At 41.1% G+C, this 23,202-nt stretch overlaps 2 protein-coding genes and 1 long non-coding RNA gene across 3 annotated transcripts in view; 1 reads left to right on the forward strand and 2 right to left on the reverse strand.

Annotated features, from left to right (window-relative positions):
* LOC139797420 (uncharacterized) overlaps positions 1 to 23,202 on the reverse strand; it is a 506,940-nt gene that overhangs the window by 326,604 nt on the left and 157,134 nt on the right. The gene's annotated exons all lie outside the window — the stretch shown is intronic.
* Positions 1 to 23,202, reverse strand: part of GABRB3 (gamma-aminobutyric acid type A receptor subunit beta3) — a 192,483-nt gene that overhangs the window by 125,618 nt on the left and 43,663 nt on the right. The window lies entirely within an intron of this gene.
* The window catches only part of GABRA5 (gamma-aminobutyric acid type A receptor subunit alpha5), a 58,278-nt gene continuing 51,932 nt past the window's right edge, over positions 16,857 to 23,202 (forward strand). The window contains exons 1-2 of the mRNA XM_071746527.1: positions 16,857 to 16,993; positions 18,333 to 18,485. Coding sequence (XP_071602628.1) covers positions 18,400 to 18,485 — 86 coding nt within the window. The 5' untranslated portion in view covers positions 16,857 to 16,993; positions 18,333 to 18,399. The remainder of the gene's footprint in view (positions 16,994 to 18,332; positions 18,486 to 23,202) is intronic.

A 23,202-nucleotide genomic window follows, 5' to 3' on the forward strand; every position in this document is an offset into this window, starting at 1 on the left:
AATTGGAAAACATGAAAATGTTCTTTGCTTTAAAAATGAATCAGAAGAACTAACAAGATTTTTATTTCACATTTATTTGAGATGTGAATATGTACATCTAAACTGTCCTGAATATACTGGGACATCCCACCATCTGTTGTGGTCGTGCTTTTTTCTCATTCAGTGCTTTTAATAGGGCTCAGTGGAACCTTAGTAGCTAAAACTTTTTTTTTCTTTTTTTTTTTCTTTTAAATACAAATGAACATCCAATGACACTGGAATGCTCTTTGCTCTCCTCTTCACTTTGCTGAAAAAGAAAACACTAAGTTTTTAAGAATAAAATGGTTTAGATATTTTTATTCAAGTGATGTTTCAAAATTCCCTCCATTGTTATTTTTAAATGCTGTGAAGTACTTAAGTCTGAAAAAAGACTGCTGAAATCCAAAGCACATGTTTCAGTTCCTCAGCTTATCATGAATTCTATAACAAATGTTGGGCAAGCCTGAAATACTTCTCTGATGACTGTAAACAACAAAAAATATCTATTAATAGTCCTTTATTTATTCATATTCATTCTCTGTTTATTCATCTACTAGAATCTCCAAACCGGCTAACTTTGTTCATCACCATCTTTATAAATGGTGCTATGCATGCAAACTGGCTAAAAGGCTCTAATAGAATTTTAAACCTTAAATTTTAAACCTTAAACCTTATTTGGTGCTCTTCTTTCAAGGTTCCCAAATGTTTTGTATACCTACATTAGACAATGTAAAATTGAAGTATTTGAAAGCTCAGAGAAGAGAGTACTTATTCATCTCCATTCAAACATCCCACTTGAGGAATATGGGGAAAACACCATGGAATTAAATTATTTATCAGTGTTTTGCCATGCGTCCTAGTTATAAGGTTTCCCTGGCAGACAGAGGAGAGAATGTTAGTCCTCTAATACCCAATACTTTGTTGTAACTTCTAGGAAATGTAAGTGATATTTTGCTCTATTGAAAGCATCTCCACAGTCAGCAGTGCTTTAGACAAAATAAATCAATTAGACATCCATTTTATATTGCTTCAGACGTTCTAATACTCTTCACTTTGGCTTGCAGAACTCTTACCTATAGATCTATTATAGATGATTAAATATAAATTAACTTTTCACTCTAAACTTCAGATTGCTGGAACTTAGGTGTTACAGTGGAGTTGAGCACTGGGTGCCAGGGAATCCTATTTTGGTATCTGGGGAAATGAGATACTTATTCCTCCATCACCAGAAAGTTTTTTATTATTCCCAAACCACCTGCCTATATTTTTTTAGCATTTTCACCCTCTCCAGCCCAAAGAAATGTTGACCCCAGGCAAAGAGGGGGTACTCACTCTGACAGTGGCCCAGGGCAAACTGACCACAGCAGGAGGCACTGAGGCTGGAATCTCTTGCAGCTTTCCCAGCCCTTCATTGCTGCTAAACAAAAGGAGAAATCCCTCTCTTTCAGTGACTTTGTAAGTACTTGTCCTCTTCTTACTCACTTTCTGTAAGTTTTGAGGTGGGGGGATTGCTTAACAGGATATTTCAGTCTGACCCAATATTCCCATTCTTATGTGTTTGTAACTGCAGAGATTTGCCATTTCATGAGGTGGCTGTACATTTAGCAGCAGTTTCAGATCTTAACAGAATCTCTCAATAGAAATGTCTGTAATAAAAACAAGCTATAGTTCAGTGAACTTTAGATCCAATTTCCTTTTTGCTTTAGATATCAGTCATATTATGCTTTACAAATTTTCTTGCTTTTCATTAAGTGCCTGCAATCTAATATTTTTCAGAAAGTTGAAAACCTCATTCTTTGAAACAGTAGCAAATTTAACAAAACCTTTATTTTTTCAATCTTTATTCCTTCCCTAGTACGATCCCTTCAGTATTAAATGAAATTGTTACAAGTCCACTGTAATTGATGCTGGACTGAAAGAGGAACCAATGGATCCGACAGCTTCTATGTTTCAACATAGTGTGTCCTGGTCTCTTTACAAGTTTCCCTCCTGGAAAGATTGATCTACCTCTTGCAGCATAAATAATTTTTTTGTGAAATCCCATTTCTTTCTCATCCATTTTTGTTGACACACATGCAATCCCCTTGGAATGATAATTAAAAAGCCATAATCTTTAGAAAAAGAAAACATTGTTCTGAGTAACAACTTACTCTTCATTTTTCTCTGCTAAATTAAGGGTCTTTCATGAAACTATAGGCCAGATTGTGCCTCACACAAATATGCCTACTCTGGAGGTTATGGCAAGCTGCACAGTCCATTGGGAGCTCTGGAGCTGCATCAGGCACAGCAGAAATATGCCAGATGCTGCACCTTCTCAGGCATACAATGTTCTCTCTTCTGGGGTTTTGGCCAGGGTAAAAATGGCTAGGTTTTATTTTTCCCATCTTGGAAGATGAATGACAGATCTGGAATGGGAGTGCAATGCAAACACCACCCTCAGTGAAATGCCCAACTGTGCCTTGGAAGAGTGCAGGAGCCTATACACAGGTGTGTGTATGGCCCCACAGATCCACACACACCTTATATGCTGACACCCTCCTTTGTCCAAGGGTTGGCTTGCAATAAGCAAACTTTCCCTTAGAAAGTATCTCCTGGGGATGCTTGTGGGTGAATAATGATGCTTGAGAATACCATCCTCTGTAAACTGTGACAAAACCTGTATTTAGAGATTAATCTGCATGAGCGTAGCACCATTTTAAAATCTGATGTGTTCATAAACAATAAACACCCCGAATTAAAGTGAGAAGTGCCCATATTACTTTCCCCTTAACCCAGAGTGCTGTGAGCCTATGTAATGCCATGGGGTGCACTTCTGGATCTGAGGGCATGCCAGGCCCCAAGTCCTGTTCTCAAAAATGTATTAAATGCCAGGGAATAACTTCTCTGCTGCATCCAGCCTCTGAGCTGTCACTTAGCCCTGAACTGCTGCCTAATGCTTCAGTGATTAGAAGGGTGCTTAGGTATGAAGATACTGAAAACTCCGGGAGGAGGAGGGAGACAGCTTGAGCATCCTCACCATTCTGGCATAGAAAATTGGGATGAGGGAAAATGGAGGGCTGGTGATATCCCAAGTGAGAGAGAATTGGGGGCAAGCTCTCTCTGCAGCTCAGAGCAGTAGGACACCAAAAATAGCTGCTTAAGTCCAGATTTCCGACAAGCCAACATGGAGATGTGTGCAGTGATATCTTAGCATGGGTACAAGAGGCATTTTCCAAATTAATTCAATGGATTAACAAACTTGCTTTGTTTATCCCTTGGAAAGAACCCCAGCATACTGTGGTACTGGATAGCAGCATCTACCAACTACTTTTGTAGGTTAGCCTGAACTGTGGGAAACCTCAGTTAGCTTTGAACACTCTGGGGTACCATCTGATATGGGACCTGGATTATTTTCCTTAGAATTAGGTAATAGAAAAACTTTATAATATGGGCAGTATGGGATATTCTAGGGTTTTTATTTCAAGACAAGAGGGCATGGTCTGAAGTTGTCAAGACAAGAGGGCATGGTCTCAAGTTGTGCCAGGGGAGGTTTAGGTTGGATATTAGAAAGAATTTCTTTACAGAGAGGGTGATCAGACATTGGAATGGGCTGCCCTGGGAAGTGGTGGATTCTCCGTCCCTGGAGATATTTAGAAAGAGACTGGATGTGGCACTCAGTGCCATGGTCTGGTAACTGCAGCAGTAGTGGATCAAGGGTTGGACTTGATGATCTCTGAGGTCCCTTCCAACCCAGCCAATTCTATGATTCTATACATTCATTAGCACAAGCAGAAGATTTTACCAAGAAAAGAATTTATCTAACATCTGTGGCAGAAAATTTATATTTTGTGCTGTATGAAACCACACAACTATCTTTATTAATCCTATTACTGAGAAAGACTTGACCATATTGCAGGGTGTGAAGGATTAATCTTTTTCTTCTTGTAAGATGCTTATCTATTTCCTTGTGTAGATGTGCACAGTTTTACACATGAGTTTGGGTTTTTTCTCCTTTCCTACTATTCTGTTCTATTAGCTAGCTATGTACTTGTACTATTAAAGAACTTTCAGTTCGTGACAACCAACATTTTCATTAGAAGAGTCTTAAATAGGGAGTGGATAATTCAATATCTATCTAAGAAAAAGAATAATAAAAAAATAATGCTGAAGCCATCTTCTTGTTTCTCCCTAATGGGAGGTTAATTGTTTTAGACATCTTTTAGCCACAGGGGAAACAGATATAAGGAAAGATTGGAATGAAAAAATTAATAAAAAAGAGACTGAAATGAAATTACCCACATTAGCAAAACTACTAATATCATTGAGTGTCTATATGCAATAGAGAGAATGGAAAGGAAAGCTTTAATTTTTTCATGTAGGCATCTGAACGCCTATGAACCACGTAGCAGTAGATGTATCAGTTAATTTATTTATTTTTTTTTTTTAGGGTAGGAAATCTGAATGATTCAGGCTCTTCATATAATAGGGAGCTTTGCTCGTGTTTCTATACAGTGATGAGTCTGGCCTTCCAAACCTACTTTAACTGCCTCTGTGCATCACAACAAAGGCACATACACAGCAAAATACAGCATCAGCTCCTTTCCACATTATATTATTGTCTTTAAAACATAAACCTGTGTGCGGTCATAGCTGGGTTAAACAAGCTACAATTGCCTGACTGCTGCTTGCCACTGCAGATTTTGTTGAGTTTAAGCATCATTATTATTATAACTTGTGATGCTGGCTCACAGCTCTATATTACCACCGGTCCTGGAGTGGCAGGAGGTGGTACATTCTCCCTCCATACAGCTTTTTCCCTGGTCTCACTGTGACCTTTTCAAAGTACATTCCGTGATATGAAAGATGGCAGTGATCTCTCCTGCCCCTTAATCTCTTTCCCTGAAACCAAGAAACAGACATTAGTGTTTCAAATTGGTTTTGATTACAAGCATCAGGGTGCTGTTCCAGGAAGACCAAAGTTTTACATTTAACTCCAAGTACACCCAAGTTACAATCATTCTCATATATTCTAGCACTGAAATCCTTACACTTATCACAATCCCTGCTGAAATTCAGTGTGTTGTAATTATCTTCATCTCCTACCTCTCAGTAGTAGTATTATTATTATTTCAGTGGCCATGGTTTTTGCAGGAGATCATGGCAGGAGACTTTTTCTAGTGGGCATCATCAGTGGTTGAAGAGAAATAATATTTTCAACTGGCCTGTCTTTCATGGTGGGGTCTACATGAAAACTCACATTTGGGTGATCCATGTTCTATTTTCTTCGCTATGTTTTCTAATATCTAGGTGTCTTGAAAATGTAGACCAATAGAAAACACTAAGCAAGAGATATTAAAAGAAACTGAAGCCATCAGATTCTGACAGACACAATGCACTTCTGGCAAAGTACATCTCTTCTGATGATGTATTTTGGCAAGGTACATCACTTCTGGTGATGTACTTCTGGCAAACTTTTACTGAGCAGCAAAGCTGCCATGTTCACAAGCTAAATATCCCTTCACTTAAATCTTTTTTACACTCATTCTTTTCATATGCAAAGTATTTTAAAAACATTTACAATGTGCAAAGCAGATGTCTAAATCATAAGTGACTAGAGGTAACAGCCATCCCTGACAATAATTCTGAGCCTATTGTCTGTATCCTTTTCCTAGCTGGTAGCACCATTTGTAAAGTGAAAATAAAAACATGAAGGTGAGAATGTAGCAAATATTTTTCTACTAAGTTAATCACAGCAATAACTTTGCATATAGGTTCGGTTGCAACGCATTCACAAGCCCAGAATAAATCATGTGTGCAGGTCATAAAATCAGGGCCTTAAGACATGCTTATGGAAATAATTCCCTCTAAAATACTTTCTCTTGAAGGTTTTTGATATGGATAGCAAGAAGAAATGCTTTTAAGGTATCATTTTAAAATATTCTTCGAGGTCATGCATGGCTTTGTTTTGTACAATATATTCTTATTATGTCACATAGATCTCACATTATCACAGATAAGAATATCAAGTGAATGTCTAGAAATGTGTGAAGTTTGAAAACAACAAAACATCATCCTTTATTAGATGCACTGAAAGGCTGTTAATATTACACAGTGGATGATTCCCTTTTATGTCAAGACTACTTCAAATGCCACGATTCTAATTTGCTATGTCCTACTTTTAAATCTAAAGTATGTATCACCAAATGGGACAGAGATTAGACCAATGGATCTGTGCATGTTCTGTCCTGGCAGAGCTTAGATGTCCTTATGGATAGAAAAGTAAACATGACTCCAGCTATACTCAAACAAGCCCTGTCGGGGGACTGCTGCACTGACACATCGTATACACAGATACAAAATAGGGAATGACAATTCAGATCTCTGAACAATGTAATTGCAGAGGGACATTTGGCAGCTTGTTTTGTGGATTGCACATGTTTTTCACAGATGTGATAGCAATGGTCTAATAAGCAGTTAAATTGCAGGATAAACATGCTCAGACTACTCTAATACAGTTTGAATGGAAATGTTAGCATTCAGCCAGGTACAGTGGTATTCATTGTTTTCCTTGCTATTTTCAATAGTAAAAATCTATTAAAAGAGGATCTCTTTGGGAGGGATTTTATTCATATACAAAGAGAGAGTCACGCCATTAACAAATTGAACAGGCTTCCTACCCTGACACTAATCTGAGAACCCAGAAAAATTCTATATACGAATGGGAATATGATGGTGTGATCTGAACAGACATTAAAAAAGGACAGATTTGGTTTTCCTGGTTTTCATATGGAAATACTTGTACATGAAGAAGAGATACATGTGCATAGTCAAAATGTTATTTTTAACTAAAGATTTTATGGCAGGGTCCAAGCTACAAGCCTACGTCTGTACCTGCATAGAAGATAGTTGCCTTAGAAGAACATTATGATGGGTGCAGAAATTGAGTCCTTTAAAGTTGGAAAACACTAAAGCCTAAGTGGGTGAAGAAACCCTAAACTGGGCTTTCCTGTAAAGCAGCATTAAGATTTTTCTTGAAATGTGTTTTTGCCTCCCATTTTTTTCCCCAAATAACCCTTTACCATTCGTTACACAGGATAAGTACTGATTACACAGTACCTCCTGAATATATTGAATAAACAGCTACTTAGAAACTTAATCTTCACCAGTGCCTTATTTACTGTCCACCCAAAGCCTGCAGTAAACATAGAATTATTCCTTTTTTCATGGTCTTTTCTGGGCCACTCATCAGAAGTATTTGCATGCCTCAAGAACACAGATGAATTTATCACTGCCGAAAGATAGAAGACCATTATTATTATTCCCCTTTTACAGCTGAAGAGATAGGTACTTGCCTGGAGCTACACAGTGAATTAGTGGGAGGGCAAGGATTAAAATTCATGGCTTGCAAAGCCTGTGCACATTACTGGAGACTGCACTGCCTTGCTGTCAAAGGTGCTGGGGAGCCACAGCATCACCAACTGTCTACCACTGCAGGTGCTCCACAGAGCCTTGGGCAGCCCAAGTTGGTCATTCATAAAATAAGACAGACAGTTAATAGCCAGCTTCAAGAATACTGGGTTTACCATCACAGTAAGAGACTAATACTTGAGTCCACTGTTCAAAGAAAGGTCTTGAACCTGTTTTCGCCCACACCTGAGTGTATGTCTGAGCTGCTGGAGTGCTGGTGGTTCCAGGGTGTATAATTTATTTTTTCTATGGTATAGATGCTGGAACACAAAAATCTGTGATATTATTACAAATGTATATTACATATCATATATAATATGTAATGCATAATATGTAATATACATTAAGTATAATACATATTATTACAAATGTATATTATATATCATATATAATATGTAATGCATAATATGTAATATACATTAAGTATAATACATAATTATATTTTTATCCTACATTTTTATTTTACATATTATATAATGATATGGATATAATAAGTAAATACATTAATATAATAAATAAAATATTATTATAAATAATAAATATGTAAATATAATAATATATATAATATATAAGTATATGTTTTCATGTTTTAAATATAATAAATAATAAATATAATAACTAAAATATTATAATTAATATAATAAATAGAATATCATTTAATATTATAATATAATAAGATATAGTCTAACATGATACGATATATTACTGATATAAGATATATAATGTAATGCAATATAATATAGTATAATATATCATATCATATAAATCTGATTTCAACAAAATGGTACTTTATTATGAAGCACATTTAGAGTGGAAAACTTACCAAGAGACATAATGTCTCTTCTCTTGGGTTATTCACCTGAAACTCATTCCATCCTGCAGCCTTGAGCATAGTTGGGGTTCTGTCAAAGTGCTCTCCACACAAAAAGTATGTGATTAACATTTGATGGATCTTGTTTTGTTCTTTTTAGTAAACTGGGAAAACACTCAAACTTCAACCATTCCAGCAGTCATATTTTATTTAAGTAACTTTTTTTCTCTTTGAAGCTGGTCTTTTGATCCTCTTCTGTCCTCCTGGGATGCTGTGTTCTTTGACTGTTTACACTCTGGCTGATAAAATTAATATGGGTGTTAGATCCCTGGATCTGCAGGTGATACTGTTTAGACAAGAAGCCAAATTTTCCTGTACACAACTGACCTGCGATCTGAGTATAATCCCTCAAATTCAAAATGCTAGTTTTCAGTTGCTGAAGGTAAAAGGCACGGTGGTAAATCCAGTTCACCTTAGTTTTGCAAGTAGCCTTGCTTCTCCAGAATGTGCAGCCAATGGAATTGCCATGGATTTTAAAGAAGGAACAGACACAATGAGTGTGCAGAAACTGTGCCCCTTGGAAACTGCAGCACAAGTAGTCATGGAGAACACTCTGCCTGGCACTGAACTTGGGTCTGCTACATGCTAAATACACAGCTTGGAGGTTGGTTGCTTTCCTTCCCTCCAGCCTGAGGTTTCCTTGGCAAGGGCTGGGAATCTCCACTGGATAGCTGACCCACTGAACACTCAATCAGTTCTGTAAAAGGGGAACAGTTTATGAGGAGAGACCAGGGAAAATCCATGCAAAGTTCCCTGTGTATAAAAAGATAAGGGCTGCCGAGAGCAAAGAGTTAATCTGGGTTTCTCACAGCCAAAGAGAATATTTGATGCAAGGTTGTATATAGTTCCTCCCAGCTCTTCTTAACTCTTTCTGCAGCTCTATCCTTCTCTTCCATTCAACTGACTTTTATAGAAATATTAAAACCACAATGCTCAGCATACCTAATGTTTTACTCGATGCTTTTTCCACTGATTAACACAAATTGCCAAATTTCAGCCATCTCTGCAGCTGTTTGGTGAGCAAGCCACCTGCATTTTTCACTGAATAAATTATTTGCCAAAAGAAAAAAAAATGCCCCTAATTAATATTTGTGCCAAACCTCATTCTTCAGATTCAAAGAGACTCTTACCGACTGACTCATAATTACTGGGTCATGCTCAAGGCATAACCTCAGGTGATGTATAGGCTGCCCTTCACTTATCCCAATTTACACTACATGAACCTCTGACTTACTGACTGATATACATAATATATGTTACTCTTTTCATCTTTCTGAATTCTACTGCACTGGGATTGACAAAATGTTTTCACTCAAAGCTGTAGCACTGACATCACCTGCATTGGTGGTATATTATAATGCTTGCTATAGTTCAACCATTACAATATAACATCTCACAGTGTTATATAGAGATCATTGTGAAATCTCCATCAATATTTTTTCCAAAATAGGGAATTTTCAGTTTGGGTTGGGTTTTTTTTTGTTGTTTTGTTTTTTTGTTTTTTTGGTTTTTTTTTTTTGTGGTTGGGGAGCTTGGTTTGTTAGTTTGTTTTTTGGTTGCTGTTTTTGTGTGTGTGGGGGGGGTGTTTTGGTTTGTTTTGTTGCAGCAGTCCTGTCTGATTTCTGTTAATGTTAATTCTAGATCAAATAACTTTAAAACCCAGTTTTATTGAAAGTTTATTAATTATAGCACTTGAGTCTATGTAACACAAGTCACATTTAATGGGATTTGGAACTGCTGAGAACATTTATTCCCACCTAACCCTTGCCAACAAATTCATCTTGAAAATCAGTATATTGCAAATCCTAAAAATAAACGTAAGTTGTGTCTACAGCTTTCCAAAGGGTATTTGTGAATGTATCTTTTTTTCTGGTGGCAGCTAATTATTATAATGAATCATTACAGGGTGACTTGAAAGAATTTCTTAAATTTTACAGAAGTGGACACTAGTATTTTTTGGTATCTTTGGCAGCTACCAATGTTGATCAGAAAAAGAAATGAGTTCTGCCAGTATGCTCAGCACATATATAAACAACAGAGAATTTCAGTAAATATGGAAATCACAGCAACCAAAAAGACCAGAGTTCATCATGACTTAAAACATCCTAATCCAGTCTTATCTTAGCCTTTACGTAGCCAAAATCCAGTTGAGAGGTAGATTTGGTCTTTACATATAGGTATCAATGGGCATAGGTATTTATATCTTACAGTCTAAACATGAGAGTTATGCCCACATGTCTATGTATAATGCAATATGGAGCTGTACTGTCAAATAGATTTTGGTACCTCGGATCTGTAACCAGCTTCAAATACTTTGCTGTTCACACCACTAAGTACACTGGATTACTATAGTCCTATGCTGTCTACGGGTACACTCACTTTCCAGCCATTACGAATATTTGAATATATATTTAATGAAGAATTTATCAACATCAATTTTCCCATCTTAGTTCAATAAATCTCTGTGGTTTTCCTTCTAGGATTTGTTCTCTCTTTCCTGCTAGGAAGGAACAACATGTACAGCAGCATATATATAAAGCCTTGAATATTGATGCAGAATTTTTTATGCTCTTGTTTAAGCCTGATAATTCTTTCATTACGAAACATATGTATAAAACAGAATTATTGTGGTTATTCTCCTCAGAGTTATTTTTTTACTTAGATGCTTCAGAATACAGAGTAAGTTGTATTTTTGCTCAACTGTATCATAAAAGGTGCGCTCTATCCTCAAAAGAAGTGCACCATGCAGTGCTATATGTGTAGAAAAGATGCACCCAAATCACCTTACAGTAGTTGTGAGGGCTTAAAAGTCATATACAATGCCACCTTCATGACCCATTATTTTTCAAATATAGATATAACTGCTACTCTAGCTAGCTAAAATACTAGCCACTAAATTTAGCCATTTTGAAGAAATTCACTAAAGGAATTTTTGTATGATTGGACCATCAAGTTCCAGTTCAGAGGTTTTCTGATTCCATGCTCACTTGTGTGCCATAAAACCCCCCTAATTTTACACAGAAAACTGTAACATCTTAAATACAAGCATGTATCACCAGTTTGTAAGACAGAAATGTCTACTTGAACATTAGAAAATTTACTCATTCTTTTCATTATTGTTTCTTTCTATTAAATAATATGGCTTATATATTTATGTTTAAAAGTTACATTGGGAGAACTGGAAGATTGGTAATGTCAGGATACAACGACTGCCACCACTGAGTAAGCACACAGGCAGAGACAAAATGTGCTTTCGTTTGCTCCATATGTGTCTGACTTGGGCTTCTGAATACACCTGCTTCTCTCTAGGCTAAGAAGCTTAAGTACATCTATTTGCAGTCATTCCCATATTATTTGCACATTTCTCATGCCTGCAAATCCTGTAATCAGTCCAGCTCAGAGGCTGGCAAAGTGTGAACTTCGCATCTGTACCCATTATGTCCATATAGGTACATTAAATCTAGTTACTAATTTGACCCAGGATGTCAAATCTACAAGGTCTTCATGTTATAGGTTTTGATTGGGTGACACCCTTATTTCAAATCTCCTGCTTGCAAAGCCCATCTCACTAGTCCGCAATCTTATCTCTGCTAAAGAAGTTGTGCCAACAACCAGGGGCAGATTCAAGGTGAGGTATCAGCAGGCACTTGTTTATGGGATATAACACTCATGGAAGAGGTGACTTACTGCAGAGTTCATGGATACCCAGAACAAACAGCCCGTATTCTCACAAATCAAGAGAAAAGTGATCTGCAAAGTCAGAGTTAATGCTGCTATGGAAATCTTTGATGCAGGAGCAATTGCTGTTAGGTAGCCCCCTTCACCCCCCTGGGTCTAAGACCATGAACTAGAAATTCAGAAAATTTTTCAAATCCCTTTGGTTTTCATGTTTTAAATCTCAAGGACAGACTTTGGTAGACCCTGAAGTGTAGCGAAATGAGGCAACCAGGTGCCACTAATTGCCAGGTAGTGGGCATGAGCTTGTATTAAGCCCACCTGTGCCTGATTAGGGCGGGCCCTGACTGCGCATGAGCAGGATTAGGGGGCCAATAAAGCTCACTCCTGAGGAAGCCAGGGAGGGGGTGGGCCACTTTCTGAGCAATAGCACCGATCCAGGCTGGTCAGCCTCGAGGGCAATAGACTTATAGCACTATTTGTGAGTTTCTGCTGGAACACCTGGTTGGACCTTGGAGCGCCATGCCCTAAAAGAGGTTTGTCTTGCTACAATGAAGGAAGAGAGAGATTTCACATCTGAACCCGGCCAGGATGTAACTAAAACCTCTATTCTTCCACCAGAAAAACATCTGCAAGCAGATCTCACCCCATGCTCTGATTTTCATTGCTATCTGCTGATGTAAAGGAAATTCTGTCTTTGCTAGGACAAAAAAGAAAAGTGGTATCTCGCTAGCAAGCTGACCTGATACCAATTATCAACCATCAAAAGCTGCAAAGGCACTTTGAGGGCAGTGCCAGACCTGAATCTCATCATCGGCCCTGGCCCTGTGCTCCTCTCTGATCCTCCATGCTTGAAGGATCACAGGAAGGCTGAGGCTGGAGCTGGAGAGTACTTCTGGACATCAGCCAGCCTCTCCTCTGGCTAAAGTAAGGTCAGCTACAGCAGGTTTTCCCTTTGGGTTTTGAGTATCTACACAGATGGAGACTTTGCAACCTCTCTGTCCAACCCATGACAGTGTTTGATCATCCTCACAAGTGAAAACATGTTCTTGTGTGTTCAGATGGCACTCGATGTCTTTTAATTTGTGTCCCCTGCCCCTTGTCCTATCTGTGAATACCACTGAACAGAACCTGGCTCCCTCTTCTCCATTTCCTAACATCAGGTGTTTATATAGATGGACTAGGTCCCCCTGAGTCACCTTTACTCCAGGCTAAACAGTCCCAGCTTTTGAAGTCTCTCCTCACAGGAAAGATTATTATCTTCTTGGCTTTTTTCTGGAATTCCTCCACCATGTCCATGTCTCTCTTACTAGGGAGCCTAAAGCTGAACCCAGTACTCCTGGTGTTTCACCAGGGCCTCTTGATTATGATGTCTATAAATACTAAGAAAGAAGGGAGTAGAAATGAGACATTCACCCTCTGTTCAGATCCAGTCTCTGTACTGAAAGAGGCCAAGGTGGTGTTCATTGATGGTTAGAGATTCATGCAATGACTGATGAATTAAGACTGCTCTCTATTGGAAAAGGATTTGTATCATCAAAATCCCTGTCCTGAGTCCTGCATTTTGTTGAATCTTTGCTAGGAGGCCAAAGGCAAAAGTTTTCAAGAAAACAGGCAATCCTTTCTACCTAGAAGTTAGAAGTGAAATGTTTTGGCAGAAGGGAATGCCTCTTAGAAGAGCTTACTGCATGGGTTGATACCCACAGCACATCACACCTTCACTCAGCTTCACGATCTTTCTGCAGCTCTCCTGGGAGAAGAAGGAACACCTTGGTTAAGGGAACAGATGCTTTTAGCCTCTGGAGAAACAGGTAATTTTCCAACAGAGTGTGATGTTGTTATGACTCAGTTTGAATTTCTCAGGGAGCTCCCAAGTATGTAAGTATTCACACATGGCATGGTGAAACTCGTGACCCAATTTGCCTGTTCTATTGTTTCAGTCCTGTGTAGAGGATGACCTAGCACAAACACATTTACCTCTGCAGATAAGCAACATTACTTAATGATGTGGCAAGGAGAAATGTTAGAGTGCAAATCGTCTACCAAATATTAAAGAAAATCACAGCATAAAATTAATTCAGGTAGGCCACGGTGGTTTTTGCTAAGTGCCAGTGCAGAAAGCAAGCAAGCAACAAAAACATTTCCTTGACCACAATAAAAAGCAATTGTTTCACATACTAAGCCCAATATACCCTTTAAAACCAAACAAGGAGCCTAGGCATACAAATAGGGCAAGCATGAATCACAAGAGAGTGCCTGAAACAAATACACAGCAAAGGACATGTACAATACTGTTGCCTTCAACTCAAAGATCCCTCTACTGCTTGTAATAACTCCACTGCCACAGGTCAAAGCCACCATCCTTCAGGGATCCAATCCCAAAACCTATGCAATTAATGCCTGACAAGCTCTCAAGAAAGCACCTTTGCCCGAGAGTTAATACCTTGCATTATAAACAACACCTCTCAGATACACTGCGTCATTAGCCATAATTAGCTGCCAAGCAGAACTGGATCTGTATGACACCGCTGCCGCACAGACAAGCCTGTAGAAAGAAAACACAACCCGACGCTACTGTCAGGACCCGCCAGACGCGCTGCCCTGCCGGTACCACCGCGGCTACCGGTACCCGGACACCTTTTCCTCCCTCCTCCTTTATTTTGGCTGCGCTTGGGGAGCCGCACGGACATCCCTGACATCCCAGAGGCTCTACCGGGACACCGTCTTCAGGAAGGGCCCGGAGGGTCCCTCCCGGCACCCCCACACTCCTTCTCCAGCTCCCAAAAGCCCCCGGGGGCTGCTCGACCCCGTGGCGCCACCGCCCGCTCCGGGGCCCCCTGCCCGTGCCCCGCGCTGCCCGCCCCGGAGCTGCCGGAGGGGTTTGCGTGGAGCTGTGCTTCCCCCTGGCGGCCGCGGGGAGAACTGCGGACCCTGGCACAGGTCGCCCACCCGGGTGACAAGTGACACGGTGAGGGGGGACCAGTGGGGTGGGGCTCGTTTCTCTGGGCGAACGCGGCTCTCTGCCTCAGCTGGCCGCTCTAGAACCACAGAATGGTTTGGGTTGGAAAAGATCTTTAAGATTATCAAGTCCAATCGCTCACCCAGCACTGCCAAGGCTAAACCGTGTCCCCAAGCACCCCAACTACACGTCTTTTAAATCACCTCTTGGGATGTGGTCTCTGCCACTTTCTTGAGCAGCCTTTTCCACGATTCTGTACTCTTCTATTTTTTATTTATATCTTTTATTTTGTCTTTTTCTTGTTCTTTCGCTCCCTCAAGTCTGAAATGCTTTCTGTCTCACATTTTGTGAAGTGGATCTGCAGCATATGGCTTCGTGGAGAAGATGCAGCAAGTCAGAGGATTCAAGGCTGAGTTCTATTTGCCAAAGAGCTGGAGCAAGCAGCTGGAGTGCACAGTTCTCAGCCGCTCACTTGGAAAGTCTAGGCCAATATTGCTACAGCTTTCTTTTGTAAAATTATTTAAAGATCACATATTTTTACAACATCACCTATGCAGAGTTATAAATAGTTCATACTAGAAATCCAAGCACTGTAAAAAATCTGATTTAAACACTCCTAGGCAAGAACATTATCATGAGAAACTACTGGCGCTTCACACGACTTTACTGAGGTATTTTTAAGCACCAGGAAAGCTTTTCTGAAAGCAACATTCATTCACAACTTCATATTTATTGAAGTCACTAATGAGTAAAAAGGAAAAACGTTATGTCATTGGCTCTGCATTTGAGATCATTAATCATTGCTAGAAAACCCGAATGCAGGTTGAAAACCTGCTAGAAAGCTTGAAAGCATCACATGTAACCAAAATATTGAAAATTTAAATTCATAAGGACCAATTTTCAACTCAATCTGTGCAGACCATGAACTAGGCACACACGTAGCAGCACCCTCTATGGCAATATTGATTTCAGCTGAGGGATTAATTTCACAGAGCTTTTTTAAGGATGCAGGAAAAAGACAAATAATTCAGTTGTCCATCATGTTGTCTGAAAGACAGACATAACCTTGTTAGACCTGTTAATTTAATAACTGCGCTTAGAGTATTATTACAAAGTGTGGCCACAGCATTATATATTGAAACTATATCTATCAAGTGTAACATCCGCCTGTTAAAAATGTTGCACCCATTGCAAGGAATCCACAGGAACTGGAACGATACAACACTTGGACAGCTCAAAATACACCAATCCTTCCAGACCTGAAAGCAGTATATAATGCATGTAATTTGAACATGTAGCAAGTGTAATGCTCCCTATACTGGGGCTGTGAAGCAGCACATCCATTTTTCTAGAATAACACTGCACACAGTCAACAAGGAAACCTCGAAGTTACCCCAGGTCTCCAGAAATCTTTTATTAATGCTGACACAAACCGTGGATGTCTAATGATGAGGATGTTCAAAGCGTTAACACCGCGGGTACAAATCCTCACTTCAGAAAGAGTTACGATGGTTTAGATCAGGTCCATTGACTATAGAAGAGGAATATAGACACCGATCTGTGAGTGTATGGGTGATGTCTATATATATACGCCTATAAGTCTGTGTGTAAGGAGGGTACATTGCAGCAAGCCCCTCCGCTGACGAGGACACCCTGCCCCACGATCCCACCACATCCGCACGGCCGGGCTGTGTCAAGGGGCTCGCCCAGGGCCCTACCCCGGAGAGGGCGAGACTCGGGCAGAGACTGCTCCCGGGCGTCCGGCTTTGGGAAGCCGGGTTCCGCCACGACCTTCCCGGACCTTGCTCCGCGCTGGGGTCCCAGAGGGGCGGGCGCGCCCCCGCGCACCGCGACCCGCGCTCCCGGCCGCGGGCTGTGCGCGGGGGCGGGCGCGGCGCTGCGGCGGGGCCGCGCCTGCCAGCGGCGGGGAGGCAGCGCCGCCGCTCCCGCTCGGCTCCCGCTCCCGCTCCGCAACTTTCGGTCGAACACCGCCCCCCTCGACCTCGTCCCCCCACCAGCGGCTGGTAAGCGCCAGGCTCCCGCTCCCGGCAGGGAGGAGAAGGCGGGCGGGCGGCGGGAAAGCCGTGCCCGAAGCCCCCGCGGGGCGGCCACCGCTGCGCTCAGCGCCGCGCACATGGCCGCGGGAAACTTTGGCAGGTGGGGTGTGAGCGAGCCCGGTGATGAGAAGGGTGGAGCGGGGGCGGGCGGGCAGGTGGCAGCCTCCGCTGAGCGGTGCGGAGCGAGCGGCGGTCGCCCAGCAGGTGCGGGCGGGCCGGGGCTGCGCGGGTGCGGAAGGGAGCGGCGGCCCCACGGTGGCCGGTGCGGAGCGAGCGGGACCCGCCGCGGAACAGCGCCGGCAGGGCAGGGGGCGGCTTTGGGTTTGGGTTTTTCGCCTTGCTTGAGCCGGCGGGGTGGGGAGAGTAAGTTGTGGAGCGGTGTGTGGCGCGGGGGGCACAGGGTTCAGGTGGAAAATCCAGGCAGCTTCCCTCTGGGTGTGATTTCGGGGGTTGTTTTTAGGTTTCTGTTGGCTTTGATTTTGGGGGGAGGGGGGGTCTTAGGGTGGTGGTGTTGTGGGTTAGTATTTGCGATTTGGGAGGGGGTTGTTTTTGTTTCTTTTTGGGGGGGGGAGGTTATGGGGGTGCTTTTTTTTTTTTTTTTTTTTTCCTTTTTCTCTTTTTTTTTCCACTAGGGCATAGAGGAAAATGTTAGTGCACAATGCTGAAACTGGTGATCGGGTCGCTGAGGCAGGTATCCGAATAAGTGGCAGTCACTGGAATAGCTACATTACTGTCATTCTTCCTGCTAGTATGAGGTTTATGTGCCTTTGCAAGGAAGGTCACTTTTTACCCCCCAACCCGCCCCATCCCACCTTCTTTTTGCTAAGCCGTGCATCAGCAGTGTGAATTCCAAGAAGCAGTAGGTGTTTCTTGGCATTTCAGCTGGGATTTTGGAAAGGGAAGCCGGGTATTTAATAGGAAAAAACTGCGATGGAAGGAAAGGATGCGGAGGCTGCACACAGCCCTGGGTTTGCAGGCGTGTGGAAGTTGTTGAAATAGGTAAAGGGTCAGAATTGGCATTTGGAAAATGGTGACTACTTCTTTGGTTACTTATGAGATGGTCAAGTATAAAGGAAAACTGGGCCACTAAGAATTTTTCCTGTTTTGCAGTTTGCTGTCAGCAGAAGGTGAAACATGTCCTTGAAGATATACAATTTTACATAAACAGCTGATGTTTACATAAGCCTAGATAAGTTTTCAAAAACAGATAGCAGAAGATGCGGTGTTAGCTGAACTCAGCTGTCCTGGTGTTTGCCCCTGTAATAATTTATCTTTTGTATTATTTTTTTATTTTTTATTGTTGCAGCATAAGAACAAGGTGAGCAGCTGCACCTTTGCCAAAGCAACCACCTGCGTTCCTCCTCTCCTCTGGAATGGACAATGGGATGGTCTCTGGCTTTATCATGATCAAAAACTTCTTCCTCTTCTGCGTTTCCATGAGTTTAGCCAGCCACTTCGGGTGAGTTGCCAATTGCATTAGAAATTTTGCTGTGGGCTTTTTAAGGAAATAAAAAACCTTGGCTCTGCGTGGTGCGGAGCAGCCGAACAAAACAAGCGGGCTTTGCATTTCATCTAAATGTGCTGGTGTCAGGAGGGAAGGGAGCAATTGGCTTTCCTGCTCACAGTCACTGTCTCTTGTCAGTTCTTTATGCCTGTAACACTCTCACTGGCAGGTTTGGGGGGCACGGGGAGCTTGGGCCAGGCCTGTAGCTGCTGAGTGCTCTCACCTGGGTATAGCAGAGCCTGGGGTTTGCACCTTCCCCCTCACCTGGAGGGTGCAGGGTGCAGGCAGTAGTGCAAGGTTGCAACAGCAGGACTGGGTGCATTATGTGAGCTGGTACAGGCTTTCCTTGTGAGTAAGCTAAGATCGTGACTACTCAGAAGGATGTCTGAGTTTGAAACTTGCTTGGATAATGAGAAATTGTGTTTCCCTGAAGCAAAATTCGAGGAACCCTGTTTCCTTATTTTTGCTTTGGATGCTTTCCTGACAGCGATGTGCTGAAAACTATATTGAAGAAACACTCATGCTATAGCTCTTAGGAAAAAAGAAACCCACAAACAAACAGAAGCCCCCTATTCATATGTTTATTTTCCTGAAGCCAGAAATCTTAAGAACTTTCCAAATTTGGGCTATGCAATGGAATCTAGAAAAAGCATTTCGCAAGTGCTGTGGAAACGTAGGTTGATTCTTTTTTGTGGAGGAGAACAATTATTTATGATTTCACCAGGAAAAAAAAAAAATTCCTCCTAACATGCTGATTCACAAGCACACCCATCAATTCCTTGCTATAAGAAGATACAAAATGGAGATGCAAATCAGCTTCTGATTTCAAGCAAAGTGATTTTTTTTCCAGATTGGAACTAGAAGAAAGACCGAACTTTGAGTGATGACTGCCTATGCAGTAAGCAAACCAGCCCTGTCCCTGGCGTGTGTCCTGCATAGTCAGGCAGAAGCCTGTGACCACAATGGCTTATATAAATGGTTGTAGCATAGCATACAAGAAAGGATGCAAAGAGCTGTACACTGATGTATTTACATTGGAAAAGCTTGATCCTCCTTTCACCGTAGTCTAAGACAGAACTTTCTGGCTTTTATGGCAGAAATGAAGAGGGCTTAGATAGTGGGGGACTGGTTTTAAACTTATCTTGACATGGTTGTAATTCAAGGAAGTGTTACCACATTGAGAAAATCTTGAGGACTACAACCATAAGTCCTTCCTTATTGTCCATCATCCCTCAGAAGGCTGGAGTAATTGAGCATAACCCCCCTTTGGTGTGAGGTCTTTTAACTATGTTGCTCCTCTAACAGAAGTAGAGCTAGATGAGGCTGCAAAAAAATAGAAAGAGGGTTTCACTCTCCCTTTTGACTCCAAAGCAAATACTGAATCTAAGTCCCAGGTAGGAATCAGTGTGACCAGTAACCTGACACATAATCAGAACAGGACAGTTAGGGGAAACTAGGACACTTGTTTTCTGAGAGTTACTCAGGCAGCTTCTGCGCACTAAAATGAGATCATCACGTAACCTCCCCTCCTGCCCCTTATTTCTGATCTAGTAATTTTAGTTCGGGCCTGCAGAGATAAGCAGCTCCAATTCTCTGCACCATTCACACACTGCCTTAGGGCTGAGTTTTGACCCTGTGCAAAAGACAGAGGATGCTTCGGCTCTTCTTTTTCAGAGGCAGAAGCAGTTTCAGAGTGTAATTTGCTAAGTGCTTTGGGACTGACTCTTCAGGACAGAATAGTGCGATTTACATGTAGGCTGGTATATTAGCTGCAAGAATCTAATACTGATAATACTTGCTGTTGCTACGAAGTGTTTCTTTATTGGCTTCATCCATGTTTGTACTGCACTGTTACATTACACTGCAGTGTAATATATTTTGCAATGTGTTAGATAAAAGTGATTGGTCAAATGAGCACAAATTAAAAAAGCCAAATACAGTAGGCAGAGATTTTTCTATGATTTTCCATAGTAATTTGATATTTATATGAAATCATAAATACAGTTTTAGCTGACATATCTAAAGCCACTTTGGGGAATTTTGAAGTACAATGGCTGGTAAAATAAACAGAAAGTACTTATCTCAGTCTCCTAGGCTACTTCAGAAATCTCAGCAAAAATCTGTGATTAATGTTTAACATAAATGGGAGGTTATTATCAAGACATATCAATAGGTTGTAGAGAAGGAATGTAGACATAGTTGACAGAAGTTATTTAAAGAAAAATCACAATTAAAATTCAAAGATACAGGTGAAACAAGATGCAGATGCGAAGCCCTGCACCATTGTTGGTGTAACAATGTTAGGAGCCTACTTCTGCAGAAGGGGTCCAGCATGAGTCAAGGCTTTTTCAGCTTGCTTTAGTTCAGCCTGGAGTTGAATTGTGATCTAATAAGTTACTGTATTTTACTGAAGTACTTCAAGATAGTTCACACTTGTCTTGAAAGTAAACAGTCCTAATAGAACTAGAGAATAATTAAGTCAAATATTGAGTGAGACAAGAGGCTGATTCCTCCCATTTGTTTTATGGGGAGGATTGCACTGAATTCAGTTTTGGTTTCAGGAGTGCAAAGCCCACAGGGTCAGGTGGAAAAAATGAAACAGAAAGTGGGTGCTCTTTTGTCAGGGGGGCGCTGGAAACGCAAAATAATTCTACCTCTTTCAGAGAGACTCATGCCCACTACAGTTACTCTGTGACAATGTGAACATCACTTGAGGAAAGAACTCAATTTACACAGGGTCCAATTCTGGCAGAGTCCATGGGTGCTATGTCACTGCCCAGCATCTTGTACTGTCTGGCCCTCAGGAAGCCCACGCAGTTGCAGCCCTGCGAAGGTCAGCAGGATGGGTGACTGCCTGCACCCAGATCTCCTAGAGATGAAGTAGCACATGGTCAGCCCCAGACTGACCAATCTTACTGCATCCTGACCCTTCTTTGCAAGCCCCAGACTGTCCATAGGGACATCTCCAGAGACAGACAGTCCCTCTGCATTTGTGTTACAGACATGCGACCTCAGAAAGCTGTCCCAGAGCCGAAAACAACAGGGATGGTGGTTGTTTGTGTAACCGCACTTTAGTTAATATTTACAATAGTAGAAATACATAAACCAGAAGATAATTAAATGTCATCCATGCAAAACTTCTCTGTAAACTGTAAGAGTTCAGCCCATGGTGTGTCTGTAGTTTCACATAATTTCTACTAGATCACAGCCCTTATCACTAAGACTATAATCCTGCTATTTAAGCTGAACAGGCCTTTCTTTCAGGCTGTTGTTTCAAGTTAGTCTCTGCAACCTTAATCAGTTAGTTCTTCTGGGCTATCACTTTCCAACTACTTGCAGGTGCTGGGGACTTCTTCCTCATAGGACTAATGCTAGAGGAATTACAATGCTTATGCAGTCATGGATATTATTTTTGTTACACTGGTTAGCTTTACTTCTTCAGATCTCCAGATAGCCTTTTGAATACATTAGACACTTTTTGTAATGGGAAACCTAAGTGGGTACGTAGAACCACCTGGAGGAGGCGGACAGACAGCAGTCTGAACAGAAAGCTGCAGCTTCAGCATCCCCATTTTGCTTGTCCTGCTGACAGGACAAAGAGCAGGTGTGTACCTGCAGGCCTTCCAGCACGTCTGTAGTGCAGGACCAGCCCAGACAACTGTGGCCTCCCAGTGAAGCTGAAGGTTGGTGAACTGGGAAGCTGAGAGTACTGGGAGGTTCTAGTGACTGGGAGAAATTCAAGATACTGAAAGAGGCACTAAGGTGCAAAAGGGAGCCCTTTGAAAACAGACTTTCATAGAAAACACTGCTCACAAACTGCTCATTACTGTAAGGTAGTAAAATACTACTTCTGCTAAATAAAATAATTAAAATATTCTTTCAGGATCTGCCAAGAAAATTAAACTTTCATTATTTTCAGTCACTCCTCTCCCCTGTCCTAATGATGTGGAATAATTGAATCTTCATTGCACAGATTCACAAAATATCAGCATTTCCACATCTCAAGAATCTGGAAAAAAAGGGATGGTAAGAAGATAAATTAGAAAAGCAAATCCTTTCATGTCCTGGTAGCTGACAGTATCCAAAAGTGTGCAAGTGTGTTCTCCGCTGCCTTTTCCACAATCTGTTAAATTTGTCTTAAATTCTGGTATAATTCCATTCCTATTAATGCAAGCTATCAGATACTCCGCTCTTAAAAGAGAGAGAAAAAATACAACTTTCAATGGCATAATACTCCTTGGTTATTTTTCCAGCGTCTTTTTTTTTAAAAAAATAAAATCGTTGTGGAAAATCGTGAAATATCTGCCACATATTTTCCTCTTATTACAACTAATCTATAAATAGTACATGTCATGATTTTGACTAGATAGTAAAGAAGACAATGATTTTTAAAATGGCCAACTATAACTCAGAAGGGGTAGCTGAAAATCTTTAGAGAGTTATTACATTTTACACTGATGGGCCTCTTCTGTGGCTTATGATTTTTTTAGTCATCCCGAAATTAGAATAGTAAATAAAAGTGATGAGAACTATTCCTGGTTGGTTTAGTTCATGTTTGATAATAAGCTTTAAATGTAATTATCTTTCAATTTTCTTAGTATTTCCTAGGTTTCTTTTCTAGGTTTATTTTTGTCCATAACAGAGAGTATCTGCTGTAAAAACATTTTTGGTT

The sequence above is a fragment of the Heliangelus exortis genome, chromosome 1 (genome assembly GCF_036169615.1).
Source record: "Heliangelus exortis chromosome 1, bHelExo1.hap1, whole genome shotgun sequence".
Classification (NCBI taxonomy): Eukaryota; Metazoa; Chordata; class Aves; order Apodiformes; family Trochilidae; genus Heliangelus; species Heliangelus exortis.